We start from the raw sequence: 27,642 nt of genomic DNA on the forward strand, positions 1-27,642 counted from the left end.
AGACTGTAGATAGAAAGACAGCCTTCAGTGGCAAAAGTCTATACTTGCAGATTTTCTGGAGTCCTGTTGGAGTCAGAATTCGGAAGTGGTTACAATCGCTTGCTTTGGATCATTAAATATTGGGAATGGGTAACTTACTTTGAAGTTGGTTGTAGAGAGATGACTCTCGGCCCTTTTAAATGTTTAGAAACTTAAATGTGAGTTGTGTTTTTTGTTTCCCAACTGTGTGAGACTGCTGTTAATGTTTTTTAACAGACTACTGCTGTAGACGGTAATTGATGTGTAGAGACCTTGCTACCTCTGCTCCCTCCGAGAGGAGAGCAGAGGGGGTCCTCGGGTATCCACCCGTGCCCTCCTTTCCTCACTCTGTCTTTACCGCCTGGTGCTCGGCCCTCAGACCGTGGTCGCAGCTCATCACGGGCTCCCCGCGTCTGCCTGGTCCCTTCTTCACACCGGCTCTCGGGAGTGGAAGTCCACGGGACCTCTTAGAGATGCCTGTTGGATAAAGTGCAGCCCCTCGGCGTGTGATCGGGGCATTCCCAGAGGAATCCGCTAATTCGCGGGTCCACCCTCTCCCCGTAGCTCCCTTCCGAATGTCCTGTCAGGCTCGCTTTGGTCCTCCTGTGTACCGCAGCCCTGCGTGGTTCTGGGGGCAGATGGAGCGTCCTCCCGTGTCTCCTGCACCCTCAGGTTCTCATGGTGGCTGCTGGCCCGGCCTCCCCAGCCCCCTTGTGGCTGCTGCTGCCACGGCTCCTCTTAGACCGTGAAGTCCTGCCGGCGCTGTGTCTTCTCATCTGCAGAGTGTGCGCAGCGTGTCTGGCGCGGACGTGTGTGTTTGGCCTGGCTATTCACAGGCTGTCTTCTGACTCTCCATTCTGAGCACAGCTGTGGCTGAGTGTCTGTGCCAGCGCCTTGCTGTGCCCCTTCCTCCCCCCAGCTGGTAGGGGTCTAGAAGCTCCTTCACCTAAGGAGCCCCGTCTTTTTCACGGTTCGTGTCTTTTGTGCCCAGCACTGTGCTGGGAATGTGTCAGAACTAATTCTCCAGCTGGTTCCTCCTGACTTCTGAGAACTCAGGCCCTGAGAGGCTGCTTAGGAGCTAGGCAGGCCCAGGAGGCCCGGGGCCCACCTTCTAGCTAGTCCTGGGGTCAGAAGTATAATTACACTCGCCTCCTCTTACGTGGGAGAGCCCGCAGTGCAGTGCAGAACCAGCGAGCAAACTGTCAGAACCTCTACTTAAAAAAATGGTGCAGCAGGAATTTTGTTTATGTGATACAACTTTGGGTGCCTGTTTTTTTGGTGCTTTTTTTTTTACTTTTCTACATTAAGCATGTATTTTAAATACAACTTAAATGGAATTTTAAAATGTGTGGAGAAGCTCTCCACTCTGTAAATTATTTATCAGGGCCCAGAAAACTTTTTCATTTTTTCCCCCATTTTATGGTGTTCTTTGCTGACTTCCTAAGTTTCGAAAACATGTAATCAAAGAAGTTTGTGTCTTTTGTTATTTGTAAAAGTATTGCCTCTTTAGTTCATTTCTTCCTTCATCCTTTTGGAACATGTCCATTTGTGGTGGGGTTGGAATAAGATTCAGCGGGTAATTTGGATTCTCAGTTCTAAGAGTAACCACTACCTGTGGCCTCAGCCATTGAAAATGAGGACATTGGTACCTAAGTGTCCTCCTCCTCAATGAAATTCATTCCCTAGGATGATCAAAAGGCAGAAAATGATATGGCCATGAAGCGGGCAGCTTTGTTGGAGAAACGGTTAAGAAGGGAGAGGGAGACGCAGCTTCGGAAGCAGCAGCTGGAAGCCGAGATGGAGCATAGGAAGGAGGAGACCAGGTGGGGCCGCCGCGCGGGGAGGGCGTCCTGCCGGCCCCGCGCCGGGCGCTTGGGGAAACCTTCGCAGAGGCAGTGCTGATCTGGGGTGCTTCTTAGAAGTTCATTTATTCAAGTATTGGTTGCATGTTTTTATTCCAAGCTTGAAACATTAACTTAAAATAATTTTCCTGGGTTTTTCTCACACACACACATTTTTTTAAAGTAGTAATTTATTAATGATATAGTTAATGACCGCAGTTGTCCCAGGCACACTTTAAATGGAGCATTTTCCAGGTGTTGACTCGCTCGCCCCCTCACGCACGCTCACCTCCGCCCACACGCACGCTCACCGCCCCCCCACCACGCACGCTCACCGCCCCCCCCACGCACTCTCACTGCCTCCCCACCACGCACGCTCACCGCCTCTCACGCACGTTCACCGCCCCCCCATGCACGCTCACCGCGCACGCTCACCCCCTCGCGCACTCACCGCCCCTCGCAGCACCTCCCCTAACCCCCCCCCCGCCCCGCCCCGCCCCGCCCCCCCAATGCGTGCGCAGTAAGCGGCGCGCCCGCTTGGTCTCCAGGCGCAGGACGGAGGAGGAGCGGCAGAAGAAGGAGGACGAGCGGGCGCGCCGCGAGTTCATCCGGCAGGAGTACCTGCGGCGCAAGCAGCTCAAGCTCATGGAGGACATGGACGCCGTCCTCAAGCCCCGGCCTCAGGTGGCCCGGCAGAAGAAGCAGCGGCCCAAGTCCATCCACAGGGATCACCTCGAGTCCCCCAAGACGCCCGTGAAAGGCCCCCCAGGTAACGGGCACGTGGTGACGTGGCTTAGAGCAGACCCCAGCTCGGCAGTGGCACGGAGGCGCAGAGGGCGCTGAACTGGGCAGGAAAGCTTCCTGCGAGTGGAGCCTGTTACACGTGCGTGCATATGGCCAGCAGCACACTCGAGTGCTCACATCCAGCCTGAACACGAGCCCGGTGGGCGCTCGCCCTCACATACCATCTCCCTGGGTTGTCACTATAGTTACTCTGAAACTTAAGAATTACTATACTTATTCTATACCGACTTATATGCTGAATTCTATACTGAATTACTGTAGTTATTCTGAAAATGAAGGAAAATAATGTAACACTATTTAAAGAGAACTGTTTAAAAAAATAAAATAGACACAGAAAACAGATGCCAGAGGGTACTGGGGTGTGGTAAGTGTTAGGGTGCTGGGGCTACAATAGACACGTGACTGTAAACTAGATGAGCAACAAGGACTTACTGCACAGCACAGGGAACTATGGTGGGAGAGAGTCTGGAGAAGAGTGAGTGTGTGCGCGTGTGTGCGTGTGTGCGTGTGTGTGTGTGTGTGTGTGTGCGCGTGTGTGTGTGTGTGCGCGTGTGTGTGCGTGCGTGTGCGTGTGTGTGTGCGTGTGTGTGTGCGTGTGTGCACGCGTGTGTGTGTGCGCACGCGTGTGTGTGTGCGCGCGTGTGTGTGCGCGCGCGCGCGTGTGTGTGTGTGTGCGCGTGTGTGTGTGTGTGCGTGTGTGTGTGTGTGCGTGTGTGTGTGTGTGCGCGTGTGTGTGCGTGTGTGTGTGTGCGTGCGTGTGTGTGCGTGTGCGTGCGTGTGCGTGCGTGCGTGCGTGCGTGCGTGTGTGCGTGCGTGTGTGCGTGTGTGTGTGCGTGCGTGTGTGTGCGTGTGCGTGTGTGTGTGCGTGTGTGTGTGCGTGTGTGTGTGTGTGTGCGTGTGTGTGCGTGTGTGCGTGTGTGTGTGCGCGTGACTGAATCACCTTGCTTAAACCGTAAGCTAACACAGCATTGTAAATTACCTGTAGTTCAATTTAAAAAGTAAAGAGAACTCCACCTTTTGTAGTCAGTGAAAAGTTTTGATACCTAGTATTGGCTGAAATTAACAAACTGACTTGCTGCCTGGGAACAGTTCGGTTGATCAGTTGTGTATGACTCTTTGTGACCCGATGGACTGCAGTGCGCCAGGCTTCCCTGTCCATTACCAACTCCTGGAGCCTGCTCAAACTCGTATCCATTGGGCCGGTGATGCCATCCAACCATCTCATCCTCTGCCATCCCCTTCTCCCGCCTTCAGTCTTTTCCAGCATCAGGGTCTTTTCCAATGAGTCAGTTCTTCGCATCAGGTGGCCGAAGTATTGGAGTTTCAGCTTCAGTCCTTCCAGTGACTATTCAGGACTGACTTCCTTTAGGATGGACTGGTTGTATCTCCTTGATGTCCAAGAGACTCTCAAGAGTCTTCTCCAATACCACAGTTCAGAAGTATTAGTTTTCTTTATAGTCCAACTCTTACATCCACACATGACTACTGGAAAAACTATAGCTTTGACTAGATGGACCTTTGTCAGCAAAGTAATGTCTCTGCTTTTTAATATGCTATCTAGGTTGGTCATAACTTTTCTTCCAGGAAGCAAGCATCTTTTAATTTCATGACTGCAGTCACCATCTGCAGTGATTTTGGAGCCCCCAAAAATAAAGTCTGTCACTGTTTCCATTGTTTCCCCATCTATTTGCTGTGAAGTAACGGGACCAGATGCCATGATCTTAGTTTTCTGAATGTTGAGCTTTAAGCCGACTTTGTCACTGTCTTCTTTGACTTTCATCAAGAGGCTCTTTAGCTCTTTTTCGATTTCTGCCATGGGATGGTGTCATCTGCATATCGGAGGTTATTGATATTTCTCCCGGCAGTCTTGATTCCAGCTTGTGCTTTATCCAGTCCAGCGTTACCTGGGAATTAGATATTCCTAAAATATATTTTATTATTCTTGTTAGTTTCTTTGTTAATTTTTCTTTTTTTTTAGTTTTTTTTTAATAAGCACTCAATATACCACTTTATTTTGGAATAATTAACTTTATCCTTTTTTTCTCTCAGTTTTGTTGAGATGTGATTGGCGTTTAGCACTTTGTAAGTTTAAGATGCACAGTCTAGTGATTTGATCTACGTATATCGTGAAGTGGTGCCCACAGTAAATCTGCTGAGCATCCATGATCTTGAATAGATAAAACATCTCAGAAAAAGAAAGGCACGTTTTCTCCTCGTGCTGAGAACTCCTAGGGTCCGTCTCACGGCAGCTCTTGTGTGGTGTGTCACAGCAGCGTCAGGGAAATGGTAGACGGAGCACCCTGCTGTCATGGAGCACCCTGCTGTCATCGCGCCCCCAGGTCTACATGCTGAAGACGGTGCCCCTTCATCCAGGCGCCCCTCCCCCTGCCCCTGGCAGCCACAAATCTGATCTCGTTTTCTATGAGTTTGTTTGTTGTTGAAGTACAGTTGACCTACAACACTGTGTTAGTTCCTGTTACACAACAGAGTGATTCACAGTGATCACCAGGCTTAATCTAGTTGTCATCAGTCACTGCACAGAGTTTACGTAGTGACTGACTGCGCTCCCCACACCTTACACGTCAGCTGCCTGACTCATTTATCTCGTAACTGGAGGCTTGAACCTCTCAGTCTCCTGCACTTATTTCATTAGTTCTCAAAAGTAGGCTCCTTGCCCATTTTAAATAGGTTGTGCATACATGCATGCAAACGTATTATGTGTTAAAAAGGGAAAGGAGACTGTGCAAGCTCAATTGCCGTGCACCGGTGTTGCCTGATGAACACTCTTCTCTAGTTGCCCCTTTTAAATTTCTAACTTTTGTTCAGGATCACAAATCTGTTGTGTCTTTGCAGTCTCGAGCCTTTCTCTGGCGTCACTGAACATGGGCGATAATGAGAGCTTGCACTCAGGGAAGAGGACCCCGAGGTGAGTCCCAGCGCAGGTGTCTTCCTGAGAACATAGCGTTCTCAGCAAATGCACCGTAATCATGGGTGGTTGTAAGCTTTGCTGACTAGGACAGTCTGAGTGTCTGTAAAAAACACAAACATGGAGCGGTCCGTTCGTCTTTCAGTTTTTCCTTTTGGGTTTAGAGTAGTGGCATCAGTAGGATAGTGCCCGTAACTTGGCCGGCGCTGCTGTGGTGGCTGTGTGACAGCCGAGCTTGAAGCGGAGCGTCCTCGTGTGCAGCGCGCCAGCCGCTCTAGGTTCCCCCTCTTGTGACTTAGGAAAGCTCCTTTGTACGCTCCCTCTTTCTCAAGGTTGTGTTGGGTTGGCCAAAAAGTTAGTTTGAGGTTTCAAACCACCTTATGGAAAAAAACAGAATGAAGTTTTTGACCAACCCAGTATATGTATTAGAAGCTAAAAATCAGTATTTCCTGGTCTTACGAAACATGTTATAACATAGCACCCATATAAAAAAAGGTTCCTAGTGAAGGTCGTCAGGTACTGTCGGTTGTCTTGTGGGAACCTCTATCTGTCCTCCACAGGTACTCAGGGGGGTGCCCACTGAGGTCTCAGCTCTGCGGCTGTGAACACGACAGAATGACCACCATCTTCTTCTTTTTAAGCCTCTGAGTTGAGTTTGGTTGGCACTCACCTTCGTTCTCCTGAGCCCCAGATGTTTCTCCTCTATATGGGACATTACAGGGCATGTCTTCTGTCCTTCAGATCAGAGTCTGTAGAAGGCTTCTTATCTCCGAGCCGGTGTGGGAGCCGGAATGGCGAGAAGGACTGGGAGAACGCCTCCACCACGTCGTCCGTGGCCTCAGGGACAGAGTACACAGGTGAGTGCCCGCCCGTCCTTGGGAAGCAGTTGGGCAGGGGTTGAGACGTGATGCGGGGTGCGCTGCCCGCGGAGGGCCGATCGGAAACGTGGCTAAGGCAGGCGGCCTCTTTCAGGTAAGTCAGTGTCTGTGATACGCTTCCAGTCAGAGTGGTGGCGACTTGTCCCAGTTGAATTAGCTTCAGAAAAATAGCAATAGCCCTCAGCCCTCAGCCCCCCGCTTCTCCCTTCGAAACCCTGCCCGTCTCTGTGTTGTAGTCTGGGTCTGGGGCTGTCTCAGTTTGATCTACAGAGGTCCCTCCGCCCCACATCAGTCATGAGTGTGGGGAACAGCTCGGCTCCGCCAAGTGCTTCCCCTCATGAGGGCCTTCAGGGTCTGGAGCAAGCGTTGAGAGGCTCTGAAAGATAAAGGAAGGCCTTAGGTCCAGGAGGGCACCTGGTCTCTCTCTGTTGGGGGAGGCATTGTCGAAGGAGAAGCACGCAGAATACCACGTGGGTGAGAACTGAAGCAGCGAAGCAGGAGAGAAAGTGGGAACGGCCGAGGAGAGGTAGGCAGGAGAGGTGACCGGGGCCACCTGCATCCCGCTGGCATCCGGCTGACCCCCAAGTGGTCCCCGAAGGCCCAGGGGACAGAGCTTGCTGACTTCCCCAGAGTTGTTTCCTCCCTACCCTGTGGCTCCAGCCGGCCCAGCAGCCTATAAGGTCAGTGCAACAGCCGTGTCTGCCGGGCCCAGGGGAGCCCAGACCTGCGGGGCTGTCAGACACACAGTGAACCTTCCAGGAATTACATGGCTGCAGGACCACTGGTAGCTCTGAGTCAGCCATGGTGGGAGTAATTTATTCCAGATATAGGTAAACATGACAAATCAGGGCTAATTGTTTTCTCTTCCAAAGAACTGGTTTCTCTGCATGCTTACTGAAGGCCTCCTTGAGGAGGTGAGTGTGAGGGAGGAGGGGCCTTCTCAGGTGCAAACATTCCAGGAAAGTGGCAGAAAGTGCTGCCCTCCAGGCCACCTCAGGAGGCTGGAGGAGACCGCGAGGTGTAACCCCGCAGATAAAACCGTGTCCTGACGTAAAGGGCAGAGCCTTCATGTTAGAGTTTGATCATGTGGAGACAATTGTATCATTTAATAATGCTATACAAATGGTACTAATAAGTAGCATTTCTGATTTAGCAAAGTTATTTTTACTGTTATTGTTATTAAATTCTTATAGGACCAAAGCTCTTCAAAGAACCCAGTGCAAAATCCAATAAGCACATAATACAAAATGCTTTAGCTCATTGCTGTTTGGCTGGAAAAGTAAATGAAGGTCAGAAGAAAAAAATTCTGGAGGTAAGCATGTTCGCATGAAAGTTAGGGTGGGCAACGCCTTAAAATTGTAGGAATCGTCTCTTTCAACTCAAGAAAAAGCACTCCTTAGGGACTCCTAGAATTTCAGCCGCATATGAAGGGTGTGTAACTATGTTTTCATTATTAGACGGACTTAACTCTCAGATGGGATTCTGGAAGACTGCACATTTCGTTCAAGACTAGGCATAGACTTAAGATGAAAATATAAAATTATAAAATAATTTCTTCCCCAGAGTCACTCAGTCACATTTCATAAGCGTAGATTACGTGATTTGCCTTTTTTAAAATGGAGCTGTGTCGCAAAGGAGACGGCCAGTGCCTGGCTGTCAGTGGTAGGGACTTAGCAGATCCCGCAGACCCTGACGCTCCTCCAGGGTCTTCATTCCGGCACAGCCAGCAGGTCCTCAGCCGTGAGGGGCCTGCACACGCTTCAGCCCCAGCGTGCTGGGCTTGCATTACGTGCCCCTCACTTTAGCTGCTCGGGAGTTTCGGTTTTAAACTACACGTCACGAGATGTAGCACAGCTATGTGAACGTTTCGTGCTCAGCAGAACGTTTAAGGGCTTTCATTGTTATCTTGCTTTTGTTTGTGACCCTGAAGGAAATGGAGAAGTCAGATGCCAACAACTTCCTGATCCTGTTCCGGGACTCAGGCTGCCAGTTCCGGTCTCTGTACGCCTACTGCCCGGACACTGAAGAGATCAGTAAGCTGGCTGGGATAGGACCGAAGTCTGTCACCAAGAAGATGATCGAGGGCCTTTACAAGTACAATTCTGACAGGAAACAGTTCAGCCACATACCTGCTAAAACTCTCTCTGCCAGTGTTGACGCGATCACCATTCACAGCCATTTGTGGCAGGCCAAGAGGCCAGTGACACCCAAAAAACTGCTACCCACTAAAGCATAGGGGCTGGGAGATACCTGCTTCTGAACGTTCATGGTAAGTTTGCACTTCATCCCTCCTGCCTATAGAAATCCTTTCTAATTGCCAACAGACTTCTAGTCATTGAAACTGGACGTTCAGCCCTGTTGTCATGACAACTGGAATGTAGACCGCAGTGCTGGAGACACACCGAGGTGACAGGCCAGGTGATGGCGGGTGTCCGGCTCACTGGTGGAGGTTTGCCTGCTGGGTTCTCGATGCAGCAAAGCGCTGAGTTCTCGCACGCGCGCACACTAGTTGGCGTGTGGCCAGGATCATCAGCTGTGTGTTTTTGTTTGTTGCCTTTTTTTTTTTTTTTTAACTTTTTAATGTACATGAGTGTCTTCAGATGGTTTATTTGGCTGTTTTTCTCCCCTGGGAGTTTGTTCCAGGATGACGTTTGTATTTGGTTTCATGTGGAGATCACAAGAGTAGGAAGTAGGCCTGCGGAGACACCTCGAGCCGTTCTTAGGACGCGGAGAGAAACACTAGTGCCGTGCTTCAGCAGTGCCGGCGCATTGGCCAAATGACCCTGCGAAGCACTCACAGGTCTGTGTTTATTATTCACTCAAGTATTAATGTTTTCCTATGAAACAAGAGGAGTTGTAAAGAGCTGCTATAGTTCACTTGAAACCACGTGAGCTTAACCAAGAAGATGTTATAAGAAGTTGCTGATTAAATCAGAGCTGTTTTTACACCACTTCTAGCCAACTCAGAATAATTTAGATTGTTCTTTTAACAAAAAGGCCTTCTGTCTCTTTTGAAGCATGTCACTTTATAAGCTGGCAGAAATGAGCGACACTTTGAGTAGTCTGAGCCTGAAGATGGAGGACTTCCTGCCACATGCTCTCGAGAGGTCTTTCCGTTGTATTTATAACTGATACAAAAGTTATATTTAGAGTTTTTAAACATGTACAAAGGGCTACGTTTTAATTTTAAAATAGCTTCACATTCTTTCACTGATTCTGAGTTTTTCTTCTTTTTCATCCTTTTCAAGTGGGACAGCCTAGATTAAGTACACACTTGAACTCTTCCCTGTGTGATTTTTGTTCCTTTAACAGTGCATACCAGAGGGTTAGTTGGGGAAAAACTTCATTCTCAGGAAAAGACTTGAATGATTCTGTGACCTTGTTATGTTTCAGTGTTGTGACAACATGTAAACTTAGACGGAAAGACAGTATCGTAGCGTGTGTGAGACGCATAGTCTGTCTTCTTTAATGGGAAGTAGAGACAAAAATATATACACTTCTCCAACTGAGTTGTTCAGAGAAATTAACTAATATCTCATATGATGATGTATCCACTTATTTTTTAAAGAGAGTAGGAGTGAGGTGTTCCTGGACTGTGCCTCTCTCTTATAAGGCCTTCGGCGTCAGTGCGTCTGGCCTATCAGCATCTTCTCAAATGCTGTCAATACTTTACTGTAATTTATGTTCTTATATTTATGTATATTTGTTTAAACTGTAAAAAAGAAAATTTCACAGATCTTTTTCCTATACCTGTGCAAGAAGATTATGTGTGTAGCTCAGAACTATTTGTGATCTGCTGTTTGCATGTACAAGACCAGGATATATGTAACTCTTATATTTTAAGTGTATACATACTGTGTATATAAAACATGAAGATTAAAACTGAGGGATTGCACATTTTACCTTTCAGACAACCATTTCGGTCACAATTAGAAGGAAATGATTGTCAAATAGATTGACTAGTTTAAAAAAATAGTGAACCTAATCAAAATGGGGTAATAGTCAAAAGGAGAGTTAACAAGCCTTCAACATTACTAAATTTGTTCTTTTTAATCAACGAAATTGCCCTTATCAAAGCAGTCTTCTTGGTGATACTACTTGGCCATTAAATTTTTTTAAACTGAATGCAAGACAATGGGGGAAGTAACTGTGAAACCAGACAGGACCACCCTTTGTTCTCAAGTCTGCGTGTGCCCAGTGACGTCTGTAAGGTCTGAAGGTAGAATGTGAATACCGCCACAAGAGCTCCTGGCTCTCAGTGTGATGGTTCACTTTATTCATGCAGAAGGAATATGGATATATTTAAGTCTGTGGATTTTTTTAAATTATGTTTTTAAAATTATACAAATGAGAATTATGCTATTTCGTAAAGTCTGGAGATAGTCATCAACTTATGGAAACACGTTGGTGCTTCTCCTCATCGGAGGCCACGTTGCTGGATACTTGCTCAGTTGAGTTTGCCAGACCCTTGTCGCAGTCACCAGTGCGGCCTGTCAGGTTCTGCCGTGCGACAGGCGCTGGGAAGCTTTTCATCCCCCTCAGTTGTGTTATGACTGTTACAGTTCAGTTGGCTGTTTTTAAAGCCAAACCCAGCTTTTTAATTGTGGTTCCGTGGACACTTGGGGCGATGTACAGTGTCTGGTGTGCTGCCTGTCCACTCGGGAGCGTTACTTACAGGTTTTTTACGATGCTGTGCTGTAAAATACTGTCCTATTTGCTACTTCCTGGTGCAGTGTAGTTCTTCCCCTTTCATTTGAATAAAAGCATGGCACCGAACGTCCTTTTCTGTTTCTCGACTAAAATACGGGGTCTTGGGGCTAATATTTGAACCTGGGCAAACGCATCACTTGGTTTTCCTGTCTCTCAACCTCTGTTTAAATTGAACAAGTGAGGTATTCATGAGAGGTGATTAGTACTAGAAGTTGAGTCCTGACTTAGTGTGGAAAGTCTGTCGCTGTCTGTGCTCAGCTCAGACGGTCTACACAGTGGTGCAGAGACGTTTGTGCTCACCTTGCATTAATTTTGCCTGTATTTCTTCCTTTTTTTTGGTGAATTGATAATTAAAATGCCAGAATTAACCCTCTGCGCCTCTACAAGTGAGTATCTGCTGAGCTCGCCCAGCTCTGGCAGCAGTGGGAGCCAGGTCTCAACAATCATTCCATAAGCTTCACTTTGATTTTGTGGATTCTCCTCATTCAGACCAGAGCACTTACAGAAAAACCTAAAAAGTGTGTGAAGGGAAAGTGTTAGTCGCTCAGTCGTGTCCAACCCCGTGACCTCTGGACTGGAGCTCGCCAGGCTCCTCTGTCCATGGGATTCTCCAAGCGAGAGTACTGGAGAGGGGAACCATTCCCTTCTCCAGGGGGTCTTCCATGGATTGAAAACCCGCGTGTCCTGCATTGCAGGCAGGTTTTTTTTACCACCTGAGCCACCAGGGAAACCCACCCCTACTTTCCAACTAAAGATAGTTTTGCCTCAAAATAAGAGCGCTGCGGCGGCCTTTCTGGTGCGACGGCCTCTGGTTGGCGCACACTGTCCCTGGGGCCTGCGGGCAGCTTGAGTTTGCAGACTGCTATTACCTGAGGGTGGGCTACTCCCCTCCTTTCTGGCCCCAGCTCTCCTGCACACAGAGTCTCAGGGCTCCGCCCCAGGCCCTGCCCGCCCCTGCGCTTTCTGCCAGGCCTAGACACCTCCATACAACCTGGCCTCCCCACCACCACTGTCCGTCTCACCCCTCACCCAGAAGTTCACGGTCTTCCACAGCTCAGCCAGCTCAGAAACCAGTCCTCGACCTTCTGGGCAGGTCCGCGCCCCCAGCAGCCGCCAGCCACTGAGGCCAAGCCTTTGAGGGCTTCCCTTCCTCCTCTCCGGTCCAGCACCGAGGCACCCGGGCCAGGAGTCCCCCGCACATTGCACCCCCCGAGCCTCCATCCACCTCAACCCCTGCCCGAGTCGCCAGGACGTCTTTTCTGCAGGGGGGACCGGGGTCCCGATGCCCCCACACCCCCCTGCAGAAGCCCGGCTCAGCCCAGCTGTGACTGAAGTCCTCCTGGGCCTACCCGGCCCGGTCACAGCAGCCCGCAGGGAAATCCCCAGTAGACACTGAAACTCAGGCATGTGTGGCATTTCGAGATAAGTCACAAAGTCGCTGTGAGAAAAACCCAGCCATCAGGACCTTCTCAGGTTCCTCGGCTCCTCACGTTTGTGCCAAGTTGGGAGGGTGACTCCGGACGTCACCCGTTCACCGTGGTGTCTGGACGCAGCCTCAAGGCCGACCTGGCCGCACTGGAGATGGTGCCGGGTCTGCGCTAAAACGTGCTCCCCAGTAAGGCGGGGGCAGCTGGAGAGCGAGCACCCCGTCATCGTCGTCTTGTCTTTTGTTCACTGACAGGTGGGGTGTCCGCCCTGCTAGGATGGGCAGCATGGCATGGGGGGGCAGGGTCGGGCAGGGCCCAGGCAGGAAGGGCAGGCTCACGGCAGCGAAAGGGCTGGCCCCCGCCCCGCGCCCCCTCCCAGCCACCAGTCCTGCTTCGGTGACCAGAGGCGGGCTGAGATCACTGGGAAGTGCTGGCAAGCAACCCTTGTGGGCTGAGTAATCACCACCCAGACCTGCAGCTTCCTCTCCAAACGCCCTGGGGCCCTGTCCTGCCCGGGGACTTCCCTGCTGCCCTCCTCTCGGGTCCTGCCGCCTCAGGCTCCAGCCCGGAAGCAGGGGATGGAATCTCGCTTTCCTTGAAAGCCACCCTCTTCCTCTCACCCCTGACCCGCCGCCCCCAGGCCAGCAGTGAGGTTGCGGCCCTGAGACACTTTCACTCTGAGTCACCAAAGCACTTCCCCAGGGACGCTGAGCCGTCCTACCCCTTCCCAGCCGCCGGTCTCGTTTGTCCCTGAGAGTTTCTGAAACCCTGCTCCGCCCCTGGCACCCAGGGTGGGGCTGGCCCTGGGCTGGGGAGCCTGCGGTGGCGGGGGTGGGGGGGACCACTGCCGGCCTTCCCCGACACCCATCCCCGCTCCACATGCCGGCACACGTGCGCGCACAGCCACATACACACGCGTGTGCACACACACGGAGGGCTCAGGAGCGTGGTGTGTGAGGAAGCACCCCCGGTCAATGGCCATGAGTGAAGGCAAGGCCCCCATTTCTAGCGCCCTCGCCGTCCAGAGGCTGAGGACACACCCGCCTCTGCCACCACGGGCCGCAGGCCCGCGTGCTGCCACCAGCCCATGCCTTGGCCCGCTCAGCTCTGCAGCTAAAGCCCCCTCACCTGTGGCACTCACCACCGAGACCCCAGCCCCAGGAACCTGTGCTGGCCCAAACCAAAAGCCCCCAGGTGGGGATGACCTCTCAGGAGGTGTCCAGGACAATCTCAGACCATGACCCTCCACCCACTGTATGCACAGACACCTGGGGCGGGGGGGTGGGGAGACAGGGCAGCCGAGCCTGCAACTCCCCAGGGGGGCAGGGCTGGACTGGGGTGCAGAGCTGCTGTGGGGGTGTCCCCCCCCTGCTGTCCAAGGGATCCTCCCCCGTCACGCAGGCCCTCTCCTGCCTGCTCTGAGACGGGAGCTGGAGACCAGCTGCACGTGGCAGTCAAGCTCTGAAGCGGACATGGACGCCAGCCTCTCCCACCAACAACCCCACCTGTTTGTTCACTGAACACACGCAGACACGAGGACACAGCATAGTGGGTGTGTGCACAGTGACCTCAACATCGCGGCACAGCGAGGTTCCTACAAATAGCTTTAATGTAATGGTGTTGGGAAAGTTAGAAATTTAAAAAAAAAAACCATTTATGTCGATTTAAAAAGATGATACAAACTTTTAACAAGAAGACTGAAGGGGCCTCCCTGGTGGTCCAGTGGCTGCACCTGCAGTGCAGGGGGCTCAGGCCCCACCCCTGGTCGGGAACCAGATCCCCCGAGCCGCGTCTTAAGACCCAGTGCAGCCCAATAAATACATTCAAAAAATAAAGTGCCTGTTTCTAGATCATCAAAGAGAAAGTAACATTCTAAATTCTGAAATTGCTTAGAGCAACGAATTCCACTATGAAAAAGTAAAACAAAAATTTTAAATAGCTAAGGGAAAAAGTCTGGAAAGGTACTGGAACCAAATGGAATAACGATTTATTCTAAATAAATAGTTGATACAAATTATTAGACCCAAAAGATTGTAATAGATAAATGTATGAAGGACATAATTAGTTCACATGAGAGGAATTACATCTGGAAACATTTTCAGTCTTACTGTTTTCAAAGAAATGTAAATTGAAGTGAGTTACCACTTTACCTCATTACCTGTTAAAGTGGAAAGACATTTTACCAATGAGTATCTCTAAAAGACTGTGTTGAAGCTATGCTCTCCTATGATGCCAGTTAGCGATCATTGCAAGCAATTGTATCAAGCCACAAAAAATTTGATAGCCTTTGTCCTTCACAAAGGCATTTATACTCAGAGAACAGTATGAAGAAAAAAGTGGTAAGTGCTGTTATTTATTACAAATTTGTATAAATAAAAATACTGCAAAAAAATACTACAACCAACCTAAATGACCAAAGCAAAGGAATTGGAAGATTCAGCAACATAGGAAACCGTGGATTTACATTACTTGAGACAGGCAGCCTGAAACTGCACCATCTGGCTGCAAACTCGCCTCTGAAGCAGGTGTTCGAGGAATACGGACGTGGAGGACATCTGAGACTCGACGTCGACAAAACGGAAAACTCGAGCAACGGGACTACAGACGAATTCTGTTTTGAAAATGTCCTTCACTGGTTGGAAGGTTCACCGGTGTGTCGTGCTGCCGGAGCGCCAGAACGCCTTTTCTTATTTCACATTCTGCGATGTGACCAAGGCTTTCATGATGAAAAAGGCGAGAGAACTTTCAAAATTTTCCCCAAAGAGTTAAAGATGATTGGACAGAAAAATTAACATTAAGGGGGACAGTGGTAAGAGCTTAAATATACAGCCCATAAAGGGACTGGGAAAAAAAAAAAAAAAACCTCCTCCTAGAGACCATCTAGTTCAAAGCCCTGGATGTTCCTGTGTTTATACTCATCTCACACAGGCCTGTGCCAAGCACAGTGACAGGAAGCCCTGTTCACGAACCCAGGAGCTGATGAGCCTGTGCTCGGGGCAAGGCTGACCCAGCTCACCAGGCCACTCTCCTTCTGGACGTCCGGAGCCCCGGGGGCCTGAGAGGGCCCTGGGGTGCGAGAGGAGAGAGGCAGGCCGTCTCCTCCCTGCGGGCTCCATGCTCATCTGCAGGGGCCTGGACTCTCAGCTCACTAGGATGAGACGCCACGAGGGGACTGGTTCCAGCCCTGAGGGGGAGGAGAGGCCAGCATCATGGATTTGGCTTTGATCACTGAAGCCAGGCTGGGCACGTGGCAGGCCAGGCCCCCGTGGCTTCCTGCCGCCCAGAGAAAGGTGGAAAGGCCCGCCACCCAGGCCCCAGCAGAGAGAATCCGCCGCACACTCGGGACCACAAGGCCACGGCCCCGGAAGCGTGAGGCCTGATGTTTCTAATAAACAGCCCAGGTCTGCTCCCCTCCAGCCCTGCTTCCACGGCCCTCTTGGTGCCCTGCCGCTCTTCTCGTCCACCTGCGGCAGCTGGGCGTTCATCTCGAGCTTTCAGAACCACACACGCCCCGGGCCTGGGCTGCCGTGTGCCCAGGAGGCATGGGGCCTGTCCCCAGCTGCCCCTGGCGGCCCCCACGTGTCCCCACTCAGGCGAGGCAGCACAGCCGGGGCTGGCCTTCCAGGGGCGGAGGCTGCAGGGCCTCCCAGGACAAGAGTGTCCTTCACCAGCAGCCTGACCAAACCTGAAAAGGCAGCCCACCGGTCTCCACCCTGCGAGTGGGGGTCTTCAGGGAAGACCCAGGCCTGGGGGTGGGGAGGGCAGGCCAAAGGCCTCCTGACCCCGGCCTCGGCCCTCGCCTGCCTTTCCCGTCGTGCAGTAACCCCTGCTGGGGACAGTGTGCTCACACCCCACCTGCCCCTTGGCATTTTCTTCCCCCGGGTGTCTCGCAGACAAGAGGGGCTGTAGCTAGGGAGACATGATGTCCCTGTCTGCTCGGCCCAGGCCAGCCTGATGGCCCAGGTCAACGGTCGTTAATGCTGCTTTCGCCCTCAGAAGGGCCTGGCATGGATCACGAATTATTCCATCACCCCACTCCAATCAACACAGAACAGAACACACACACACACACGCCTCTCTGCGGCCCCGGCCTCAGTGGACTGATGGGCGGTCGGTGCCTGCGTCGTTTCCTGCCGGCCGCCCAGACCTGCCCGCTTGCTCGGCTACGAGAGCCCTGCGCCTCGGGCCTCTAGGATGGGTCCGCTCCTCTCTGTCCCCACTGCCGGTCCCCTGTCTGACACTCCCCGTCCCCTGCACACGCAACAGCAGCCTACCGCGGGGCTCTGCTGTGGCCTCTGCGTGTCCCTCCACAGCTTGGCACTAACTTGCCCTGGGGGCGCAGGTGGGCTCTGCCCCCTCCTCGTGTCCAGGGGCCTCTCAGTCCCCACCTCGGGTGCCGGGAAAGACTCAGGACTTCCTCTTCAATCAGAGGGGCTGCCCCCTCCTCTGAGCTCCAGGGGGACTTCGTTAACCTTCACACCAGGACGGGTGACCTCTGGCACGCCGGCCACTGCACGTGGGACACACAGATCTGTCTCTGGGGCCTGATTAGTGACCCTCCAAGGTCAAAACCGGCATCTCCTGTGACATCCGAAACGGGGCCTGCCACACGGAGGCGCTTGCTGTAACAGGGCTGAACGGAATAAAATGGAAAAATAACCCGCCTTGAATTTTTAACGCCAGATGACCCAACCGCTCATCCACTCCTGGCGACAATGAGGTACAGCTCTGTGGAGGACTCACTGTCACAGCTCACTGCAGCAGCTCGCGGGAGGACGTGCTAAGAGGAGCTGGGGCCCGACTGAATGCCCAGCATCCTCAGGAACCCTGCCCCCATCCTGTCCCTGGCCCACCGCCTCCTCCAAGGCCAGGCTACATGCCCATCCTTCTCTCTGAATCCTTCCTGCCTTTCAGTCCACAAGGGATCCCATCCTCCTCTGAAACTCCCAACTCCTGGTTGAGGACAACGCCTCTGCCGCTGAGTCCTCCATCTTGCGCTCCGAGCCTAGCACCCATAGGCTCCGTAGGTAGGTTCTGCCCAGGAAGGAAGGTGGGGAAGGGCTGGGGTCTAGATTCCAGGCTTTGCTGCCTCATCTGGACAGTCTGACCCTCCCTCTTCAGGTGCAAACCCTCCCCGTGGCTCCCTGAGAACCTGAGCTGGTCAGAAATGCCACCCTGGGCTAAGACACCAGACCCAGCAGCTCAGGGAGCTAACGCCATCGGAGAGTCTGGTATTCAGCCCCTGACTGTAGGGAGGCCCCCAAGGGCAGGCTCCCTCCACCCGCCGGCTCTGCAAAGAGGCCAGGGGAATCTTGGCAGCTGGCACCTCCTTGGGGAAAATCCTGAGAGAGACAGACAGTAGCCTGGAGCCAAGAAGGGGTGAGAGGGACTGAGGCTCTGAGCGCCTGTTCTACCGGGCCTCGGGGCCCTGAAACCGTTGACACTCCTAGTTCAATAAAACCAGTGACTGATGAGGGACAGGTCAGGCTCCCACGGGAGGCAGGGCGGAGATCCACCCGGGAGCTTTTCTTCCAAAGACCCAGCTGGGAAGCCACGTCCCCCGCCCTCCGCCCCACCGCGAATCTCGCCCCCCTCTCTTCCCAGGCACCTGCCCCTCCCCCGCCCCCACCCCTTCCTGCCCACCCATTCGCCTCGGCCCGCGGCGGCAGGAAGGGAGGTGCTGGGCTGGGCACGGGCCGTGAAGAGCCACCTTCCCTCTTGGCCCCGCGTCCGCCACCGGGCGTCTCCGGCCATGCGCCCCACGGAGCCCTGGAGCCCCAGCGCGGGGACGGAGCCCTGGGACTATTACTCGGGGTCGGGCGCACCGGGCGAGCTGGAGCCGGAGGAGTTGTGTGCGGCGCGGGACCTGCCCTACAGCCACGCCTACATCCCTGCGCTCTACCTGGCGGCCTTCGCCGTGGGCCTGCCGGGCAACGCCTTCGTGCTGTGGCTGCTGTCCGGGGCGCGCGGCCCGCGGCGGCTTGTGGACACCTTCGTGCAGCACCTGGCGGCCGCCGACCTGGGCTTCCTGCTCACGCTGCCGCTGTGGGCCGCGGCGGCGGCGCGGGGTGGCCGCTGGCCCTTCGGCGAGGGCCTGTGTAAGCTCAGCAGCTTCGCGCTGGCCGGCACGCGCTGCGCGGGCGCCCTGCTGCTGGCCGGCCTCAGCGTGGACCGCTACCTGGCCGTGGGCCGCCCGCTGGCCGCGCGCTCCCCGCGCTCCCGGCGCTGCGCGCTGGCCGCCTGCGCGGGCGTGTGGGCCGCGGCGCTGGCCGCCGGCCTGCCGTCGCTGGCCTTCCGCCGCCTGCGGCCGCTGCCCGGCGGGGGCCACGGCAGCCAGTGCGGGGAGGAGCCGTCGGACGCCTTCCAGGGCCTGAGCCTGCTGCTGCTGCTGCTGACCCTGGTGCTGCCCCTGGCCGTCACCGTCGTCTGCTACTGCCGCGTGTCGCGCCGCCTGCGCGGGCCGCCGCACCTGGGCCGCGCCCGGAGCCGCTCGCTGCGCATCATCTTGGCCGTCGAGGGCGCCTTCGTGGGCTCCTGGCTGCCCTTCTGCGCCCTACGCGCGGTCTTCCACCTGGCGAGCCTGGGCGCGCTGCCGCTGCCCTGCCACTTGCTGCTGGCGCTGCGCTGGGGCCTCACCGTCGCCACCTGCCTGGCCTTCGTCAACAGCTGCGCCAACCCGCTCATCTACCTGCTGCTCGACCGCTCGTTCCGCGCGCAGCTGCGGCAGCGCGGGGCCTGCGGGCGCGCCGACCGCCCGGCGCGCTGGAGCAGCTCGGCGTCATCACTCTCTGGCGACGACGGCTCCCCGTTCAGGAGCCCGGCCCGCGCGGGCGGCCGAGCCCAGACAGCGAGCGCCCCCAAGGCTGTCGGCCCGTAGCTGCTCGGCCCGCGGGCTGCGGGTGGCGCAGGGAAGCGAAGCGGGCCGCCCCCCACCGCCGCCTACCTCCCCACCTCCCCGAGAGCAGCGGACTGCTTCGCCCGGGTGCGCGGGGCCTCCCGGGGTCTCCCTCACGAGCTTTCCCAAAATCTCAGCTCTTCCAGCGTCCCCCCCCACCCCCGGCCCGGCTCCCGAGACCCGCTCTCCTCCTGCTCCGCCCGGGTGCGCACCTGAGCTTTGTCTCCAGCGCAGTAAACGTCCTGCGAGATGGACCTGCCACACCGACCCGGGCTCGGAAAGGGAAGTGGCCTCCCTGCTCTGCGCCCTGAGGCCACTCTCTTCTCGGCGCCCGTTACCTTTGGTCCCTACAGTCGCCATTGCCTGCTGAGAAATACCTTCTCCAAGCCGAACTCTCTGGCTCCTCTCCGAAGAATCCCGGGCCTTTGCGCTCTGCCGTCTTGGTGGCTGTGCTGAGTCACGCGTCCGCATCTTCAATTTCAACACTCACCAAAGCGTGGGAAGCACGGTGCTGTCGCGCTCACCCCTTCCTGCTGCCAGCGACCCCAGGAGGCCCGTCCTTCATCTCCCCAGCTCCCAAGAAGCCGCAGGACTCACCCTGGACTTGGGCGGGTGCCTCCCTGCAGACAGAGGGTTCCAGCATCTGTCCCCGGGCACTCAGATGCTCTGACCGGCTGGGACACTGGGCCCTGCAGTGTGAGTTCCCCTTTCTCAATAAACACTTGCTGCCCTCATCCGACAGCTGTGTCTGCCTTTACTTGAGTGTAAGGGACTGAAATGAGTGTGAGGGGGCCACTTGATCACTGGGTCAGACAAAACTCAATCCAGGAGTTGAGGCTGACCTCAAAGCGGTCGGGATTTGGTGTCAAGTTGGGCTAAGAACAGCATCCCCACCGTGGGTCCCCCGGGAGGGCAGCCTGTCTTCTCTTCTTCCTATTTTAAAGGACGTTTCCCATTTGGGAGGTTTCAGAGAGAGAGGGAGGGGAAAAAGACGAGCGCAGCTGCCAGCCAGGTGTCACTTCAAAGCGGAAGTGTGGCATTGTGGCTGTCAAATCCTGGTGGAACTTTCTCCTCACTCCCTTTGGGCCCGTCCAGGACAAATGCTGAAGGGCATCCGTGTTCCTTGGAGGTTTCTGGAGGGGTTGGGAATTCAGCCTTTATACTTTTAAGCAGATATGGCCTAAAGAAACGTCAGTCAGTGCAGGAAAGAACTCAGAAATTCTCCTGGAGAGCCGATCTCACCAGGCCTGCTCCAGGCATGGAGGGCAGCCTTTGGGGCCGTTGGGTTAGAGCAGACTCACACCGCCCATCTGCTGCCCTAGGAGGTAACACTGGGGAGAAACACACCCAGGCCTGTCCCCCCAAACCCCAAGGGAGGCAGGCCTTGCAGCCGTGGGGTCACTGGGCTGGCAGGACTGATTCCAGACGCTTCAGTCTTGGAGAGGTCAGTGCACCGTGGCCCTTCGGACCCTCCCCATCACTCTCTGAGACAAGAAATGACCGAGTCACATGCCGAGGCCCCAGCTCACAGCAGAGGTGCTCTCCTGGGCTGTTCTGACGAAGCCCCCGTCTTAAGGCCTGCCACCTTGCTTCTCCAGATTTGCTGGTACACCAAGCTCCCCAAAGACAGATGGAAAGGAAGCTTCTCCACCTCCAACCCCCTACCTCACCAGAAGTTATCAAAACTCAGCATTTCCCTCCCACTGCTGGGAGACTGGAAAATGCTGGTAAGCGAAACAAAAAGGGTAACAACTGCTCAAGTTAAGTACACACCCACACACTTCAAGCCTGGAGGATATAAAATCATTGTTAGCATTGGTGCTGTTGGTGCAAAACATTAGGAACCGCAGAGTGCTTTGGGTAAAACCACCTTTTGTTTCTCTGGCACAAGCTAAGCGCCATGGGTGTCTCTCTTCTCAACTAACGGGAAGCCGTCTGTTTTCTGTCTGTCTCTCCCATCAGAACGTGAGCTCCATAAGTCAAGGGAGGATGTCTGCCCCTGCTGTGGCCCCTGTGCCTGGTGGGGACGGGGACATGCATGAAGCACCTGTCGGGGGAGTGAGTGTTGTGATCCCGTTGTAATCTGAAATCGTAAGAAACGGTGGGAAGGGTAAGGGCGGGGGGCGGGTGCTGCGCTGCCTGTCTGATCTGCAAAAGGGCAACAGCAAAGGAAGGCCCCTCCACTTCTCTGTCTGGAAATTTTCTATGAGCTTTTTAAACAGTTTTATTGATTGCTTATCGGCTGAGCTGGGTCTTTGCTGCTGCGCGCGGACTGTCTCTAGCTGCGGAGGGCGGGGGCCGCTCTGCATTTGCGGTCTGGGCTTCTCCCGGGGTGGAGCTCAGCCCCACCGGCTCAGTCGTCAGGACACACAGGCCCCGCTGCCCCGAGGCACATGGGGTCTTCCGGACCAGGGTCAAATCCACGTCCCCTGCACCAGCAGGCGGACTCTCGGCCACTGGACCCCCAGGAAGCCCCTCTAGGAGCCTTCTTTAAGGGCAGTGAACAAGGAGCAGTCACGGTGCCCCCAGGCTGAGGCTAACGGCGGACCCAGGCCAGAGCTGGCCTGACCCCAGTGGGGCCTTCCTGGGGCACCCCGGCCAGACGCCCCCAGCCCCTCTTCTTCACGTGGAGGACGACGCTTCTGTCCGCTCTGCTTGGGCTCCTCACGGGTCAAGCGAAGCCGTGTCCTCGAACGTGCTTTGTGAGCTGCGGGTTTAGACCACAGGAGCCCTGCCCTCGGGGTGAGCCGTCCTGGCCCGCTGCCCTGCCCTTTGCCCCCCACCATCCCCCAGCTGTGGCCTGCAGTGGAGATGGGGTGGAGCATCTCTGGGTTTTTTTAAGGTCAACCTCTGGGCAAAGGCCGGGCACGTTGGCTTGTGTGATTCTGATTTGAGCTGGTGACTAATTCTGGGCTTTCTTGGGCCCTGTCTCAGGGCACCGTGTGGTCGCCAGGCCCAGGGTGAGTGATCTGAAGAGTTCACGGGAATGGCAGGGCGGGAGAAGCTCGGCTCGGTGATATGACTCAGCCCCGCACCACTCTGGACCTTGTGGGGACAGCCCACTTGTCAGAGCCGCGGGGTCTAGATCCTGCCTTGCCTTGGCTGGGGTACCTGCAAGAAGTTGCTGACCACTTGCTGCCCCGGCCAAGACCCCCAGCTCCGTCCAAGGGGGCAAAGGGTGGAAAGACCCCCAGGAGCCGAAAGCAGAGGCGCTGGGTGGACAGGAGGAGGTGAGGAGGTCCGACCGCTCTTCCTCCTGCCGTCACCGGAGGGCTCACTGAAGGCGCCCTCACATCTCGCATCTCGGGAGAGTGGGCGTGAGACCCCTGCGTGCGTCCATCACCAGCCAGCAGGGCAGAAGGCCTGTCTTGCTTCTTCCAAGAGGCGGACGGGGAGAGCCAGGCCGGGGAAGGCTACCCTGGGGTCCTGCAGCACAGCAGGTGTTTGTCAAAGGCACACAGAGGGGGCTTCCTTGGTCCTCCTGACCCGGGGGCAGGCAGGAGTGATCAGTTCATTTCACCCTCGTTGGGACCCGGCTTGGAAACAGCTCGGTCAGCGGCACAGAGAAGCACAGGGAAGCTCAAGCCTCTGTGCTGTCTCTCATCCCGGCTTGCCCGGCCCTGCCACCCCTCCCGTGCGACACCCAGCTCACACCCCTGGTCACCTAGGCCTGGCCTTTCCCTTAAAAAGTGTAAGCTTCCCCCTGACTTTTGAAGTAATACAGGTTCTTTGTTTTTTGAAAAAAGAAATCATAAGAAAATATAAAGGAAAAATACGGAAAACACTCATTATTCCACCGTGAAAATGTACCTTCTTTTTCTATGTATTTTAATAATACACACAGACAAAGGAGCCTGGCAGGCTGCAGCCCACTGCCCACAGAGTCAGACACGACTGAGCACCTTACATTACATTATAATAAAACACAGGTAAGCTTTTTCCAAGCTAAATTGTGATCAATCTATGTGGGACCCAACACTGGCTCTACTGAGTGCCCAAGAGTGCCTGGCACAAAATCGGAGTTCAGTAATGGTTTATTGAATACATCTTTTTTAAATATTTATTTTTATTTACTTATGTGGCCTTAGTTGTTGCGTGCAGCATTCCCTGGCCTGGACCTCCTGCGTTGGGAGCACTGGGTCTCAGCCACCGGGGAAGTCCCGTTGAACGTATGCTGTGTATATAGTATTTTGTGGCCTGCACTTGGCGACATATGAAATATAACCACCTTTATTTAACAAGCCCTTAAAGTTTTTTTTTTTTAATTTTACACTCTTTTAAGTAATTCTGTGATGAACACTCTTGTACAAAAATCTTTATTTTCATTTCTGACTCTTTCTTCAGGACAATCTCCTAGAAGTGAAATTATTCATCAGATGTTATGAACAATTTGAGACTTCGGTGCATTGTGCCAAATTGTGAAAAAAATTACATTCTCTCTGGAGGCTTGTGGGTGCCTGCTCACCACACCCTTGACAAACAGCAGGCATTGTTATCGTAAAAATAGTATTTGCCAATTTGGTGTCTTCCCAAGTTTTAAAAAAAAATACAGTATGACCGTCTTATCATATTGTTTCAAAGACCTTTGTTATACAATGTATCATTACAACATTGCTCTGAAGTAGGTGTTAAAATAATGGCTAATATTTCCTGAGAACACACCACAGGAGAGGTGCTGAGGGCTTTAGGTCTCCTAATCACCCTCCCAGCAACTTTATGGCGGGTACAGTAGCATTCTCCCTGTTCACCAGATGAAAAAACTGAGGCTTGGAAAGCTCGGGGAACTTGCCTTGCAGACTCGTATCATTACCCCCATTTTACAGACGGGAACTCAGAGGCCAAGGTTTGCTGACTCGCCAGGGCGACGCACAGGGCAGGACTTCAAAGCCCACACCCTGGGCCACAGCCCGCACCCATGCCCGCCTCCACTGGCTTGCCAGCTTTGCCTCCCTGCTTCTTACCCGTCAGCGCTGAAGCAGAGGGTGCCCCGGGGGGGAGGCCACCCCGCTGGACCTGCCGCTGCTCTCAGAAGGTCAGCGGGACGGTTAACTTCCCGCGTCAGCTTGACCGAGCCAGAGGCGCCTGGTCACAGGCTGTTCCGGTGTTTCGGATGACAGTTGAAACGAAGATTGAGGAGCGCGGACGGCCCTCCACCAGGCGGTCTCGGAGCTGGGACACCAGGCCTCTCCTGCTTCCCATCGGACGGGGAAGGGGACCTCCGGGGCCTCCAGCCCGCCTCGTGCAGACCCCGGGGCCTCCCAGCCTCCGTGACCGCGAGGGCAGTTTCTTATAATAAGCGTCTTGTGTGTATATCCTGTTTCTCTGAGCAACGCAAACCAATACAACCTGCTCCCTGCCCCCCACCAGGAGACACTGCTTGGGCAGCCGACTGAGAGGGGCAGTGGGCCTCGTCCCAGGCATGCTGAGGGCAGGGTCAGGCCTGGGAGAGGCAGGTGCCTCCAGCCCCCCACCCCGCCCCTGGCTGCCCGGGTCTCTCCCGCTGGGGGTTGGGGGGGAGCGGGAGAAGGTGCTCGGCTTTGCCTGTGAAGCAGCTGCAGGTCTGCGAGGCTGTGGTTTGCCCCAGGAAGAGGTGCCAGACAGTGGGGGGTGGGGGGCTGATTAATCTAGCCGCCCTGCTCTGAGAATGACTGTCTTTGGTGTACGCACTGCTGTCTCCCCTCCGATCTCCCAGCGCCCAGACACCCTAAAGCAAGTTGCTTGCGCCCAGGCTGTCCCCACGCCCCGTGCTGTGCCCACAGGGTCACAGAGCCGGGATTGTAGCAGGCTGGAGGGCAGGCTCAATTCGTGCGTCTTTTCAAAGTTCCGGTTTTTACAGGAGCTGTTGCCTCAGACCTTCCCAGGCCTGCGATCCCCCTGAAGAGAGATGAGGGCCCATGCAGGGTAAAAGCCGGCCCAGGTCCCTGCAGCCTGACCGCGCTGCGTTCATGGTCTCACTGCCCCCCAGCCCTCCTCCCTTATGGTCCCGGGTCACGCTGCTGCCATTGCAAGGGTCTCTGCCTTTCCTTCTCCAGGAGGTGTCATGAGCCGTGTTCTTAGCTGCCACGTGGATGTCCCCGCGGCATTTGGACCAGGCTGCCCCGTGTAGCGAGCGGGGCTCCGCAGCCAGATGGTCGCAGGGCCGCGCCCGCTCTGTGGTGTCTGCCGCCCGTGGGCATCCGCTCCTCCCGCTTCAGGGCTGGTTTGGGTGAGGGGTCCCAAGGCCACCCCGGCCAGCCCTCCTCGGGGCTTCCCGCCCTAGGGCCGGGGTGACCCATCTCACCCTCCTGCTCCTTCTAATGGGAAACCCCCCCACCTCCTCCGGTAGCAGCAGTTTCAACAACAAAGCGCTTTGAAAAGGAGCACAACAGCCTCGTAACCAAGCGCTCATCAGAGTCGTCATCAGTGTTTTATTGTTTGTTTTCCAAAATTTAAACTCATTTCAAATTTTATTCATATAAAATGATGAGCAAAATTAAGTATAATTTTGTGTTCTAGAATGTGAATTTGAAAAAGAAGTTCTGTACAACTACAGCTAGATAGCTGCTAATCAAGGAAAGTTCAGGAAAAGATAGTTGAGACTTAATATGCTTCATCTGCTTCACTTCCTATTTTCAAACAGTTTATTGTTTCAGGAACTTTATCTGTTGTAGCCAGGGAAAAAAACCCATAAAAACGCTGGTAACTGGCAGGTCCTCCTCTTTCTCTATCACAGGAGTAGAAATAAGTCATCCATTTACAGTAGGAGAGTAGAGGCTGATGAATCTGCCCTGTCTCATTTATTGCACAAGAAAATCAATTTCCTTTTCTTCAGGCATGTAGGTGGTAGATTGTCAGAAAATCAAGTAGACTGTGAATCTGAATTATTATTATTTTAGACCCAAGGTACTGACTATGAAACACACCAGCTGCTCCGTGGGTCCAAGACTCAGTCTTCTCCTCGCCGCCTTCGGCATTCATCTCTTTTCACCTCCAGTGCTTTTTATCACGAAGGGAGTGTGAGAGCTAGTCATGTTCATCCGTGAAGGGTAGTATGACCCAGCGTGAGCACTGCACGCTTGCTGTAATTATTGGGAACAAAAAACCCAAGGAAGACATTCATTAGATAGAAGTGAGTCATACCTCAGTTTGGGATTTCTCTTCTCAAAATCACTGATTCAACGGGTTTTTATTTTCCGTTTACCATGTGCTGACCTGTGTGCAAGACCACGGGACTAGAGAAATTGAAGACTCCCACCCCTCCTCAGGACAAGCTGATCCCCTGAGTCTCCGCCCCGTCCACAGAAAGATCAGAGCTGTAAACTCACGGCATCAAAGAGGGACATAAACCGTGCAGAACTTTAACTTGGCTAAAGCTCTGTTTTTCTTTTTCTTGAAACTGAAAATCACACGAGGCAGTCTGTCCTGTGACCGAGTCACTTTTGTACGTCACTGATTTCACAGGCAAGCCTGTGAGCAGACCCAGGACATGCGGTCCCTGGGACCTGGAGTGTCCTGCGGAGGCCAGAGCGGCCCCTGCAGTGGGACAGACAGAGGGCCTCCCTGTGGCCACTGCTCTGCCGAGGCGCTGCGTCCACTGCTGGACAGCCGGGCAAGCTGCGGGGGCTTGGTGAGGGGACCCCTCTGCTCCCTGTCAGCCCACAGAGCCCACAATCCCATAATGGGTGCCCAACCTGTTCTTCAGAGACTTACCTAGTTTTTGCTCTTAAAAAATAAAGATTTAAATATATATTTATTACATGTATGATATATATTTACTTATATATATTTAAATATATAAACTTTTATAAAATGCACCCAGCAAAGGGTAAAACCATATATCCATCCATTAAAAATTAATGTCAAGGCAAAACTCTCCAGATATACACAAACTCAAGCATACCAGCCACTGCTATGAACAAGCCCACTTACAGGAGGGGTTGCAGGAGGCCAGAGAAAGACGAGCAACTTACGAGGGGTCTGCAAAGAAAGTTCACGCCTCAGCCGCTTCACAAATGCTCTCTGACATTCAGGAAGCTGCTTCTCTGGGTCCCACACCGGGAGATCACACGCACCCCGTGTTCTCAGACTTGTGCCAGGAAAGACACATCAGCAGAGCCTGCCAAGGGTGCCCCACTGTGTGGTGCAAACAGGGAGGTCATTGTGA

At 54.0% G+C, this 27,642-nt stretch overlaps 2 protein-coding genes and 1 long non-coding RNA gene across 7 annotated transcripts in view; 2 read left to right on the plus strand and 1 right to left on the minus strand.

The window, feature by feature from the left end:
• The window catches only part of CAMSAP2 (calmodulin regulated spectrin associated protein family member 2), a 96,652-nt gene extending 85,409 nt beyond the window's left edge, over positions 1 to 11,243 (plus strand). For 3 of the 5 annotated variants that reach the window (XM_018060830.1, XM_018060832.1, XM_018060833.1), the window contains 6 exons: positions 1,705 to 1,841; positions 2,381 to 2,628; positions 5,517 to 5,589; positions 6,331 to 6,446; positions 7,661 to 7,779; positions 8,398 to 11,243. In XM_018060830.1, the coding sequence (XP_017916319.1) occupies positions 1,705 to 1,841; positions 2,381 to 2,628; positions 5,517 to 5,589; positions 6,331 to 6,446; positions 7,661 to 7,779; positions 8,398 to 8,703 (999 nt within the window). In that variant the 3' untranslated portion in view covers positions 8,704 to 11,243. The remainder of the gene's footprint in view (positions 1 to 1,704; positions 1,842 to 2,380; positions 2,629 to 5,516; positions 5,590 to 6,330; positions 6,447 to 7,660; positions 7,780 to 8,397) is intronic. The other 2 variants (XM_018060831.1, XM_018060834.1) reach the window with 2 other exon arrangements.
• LOC106502991 lies at positions 14,930 to 18,186 on the minus strand. Its single transcript, XR_001296659.2, has 2 exons — positions 15,621 to 18,186; positions 14,930 to 15,320 (listed from the first exon to the last, which is right to left on the minus strand). It is a non-coding gene; the product is annotated as an uncharacterized LOC106502991 (long non-coding RNA).
• On the plus strand, positions 18,249 to 20,238 carry GPR25 (G protein-coupled receptor 25). The gene has a single exon (XM_018060835.1). The coding sequence runs from the start codon at positions 18,357 to 18,359 to the stop codon at positions 19,479 to 19,481; it is 1,125 nt and encodes a 374-aa protein (XP_017916324.1). The 5' UTR covers positions 18,249 to 18,356; the 3' UTR covers positions 19,482 to 20,238.

The sequence above is a fragment of the Capra hircus genome, chromosome 16 (genome assembly GCF_001704415.2).
Source record: "Capra hircus breed San Clemente chromosome 16, ASM170441v1, whole genome shotgun sequence".
Taxonomy (NCBI): Eukaryota; Metazoa; Chordata; class Mammalia; order Artiodactyla; family Bovidae; genus Capra; species Capra hircus.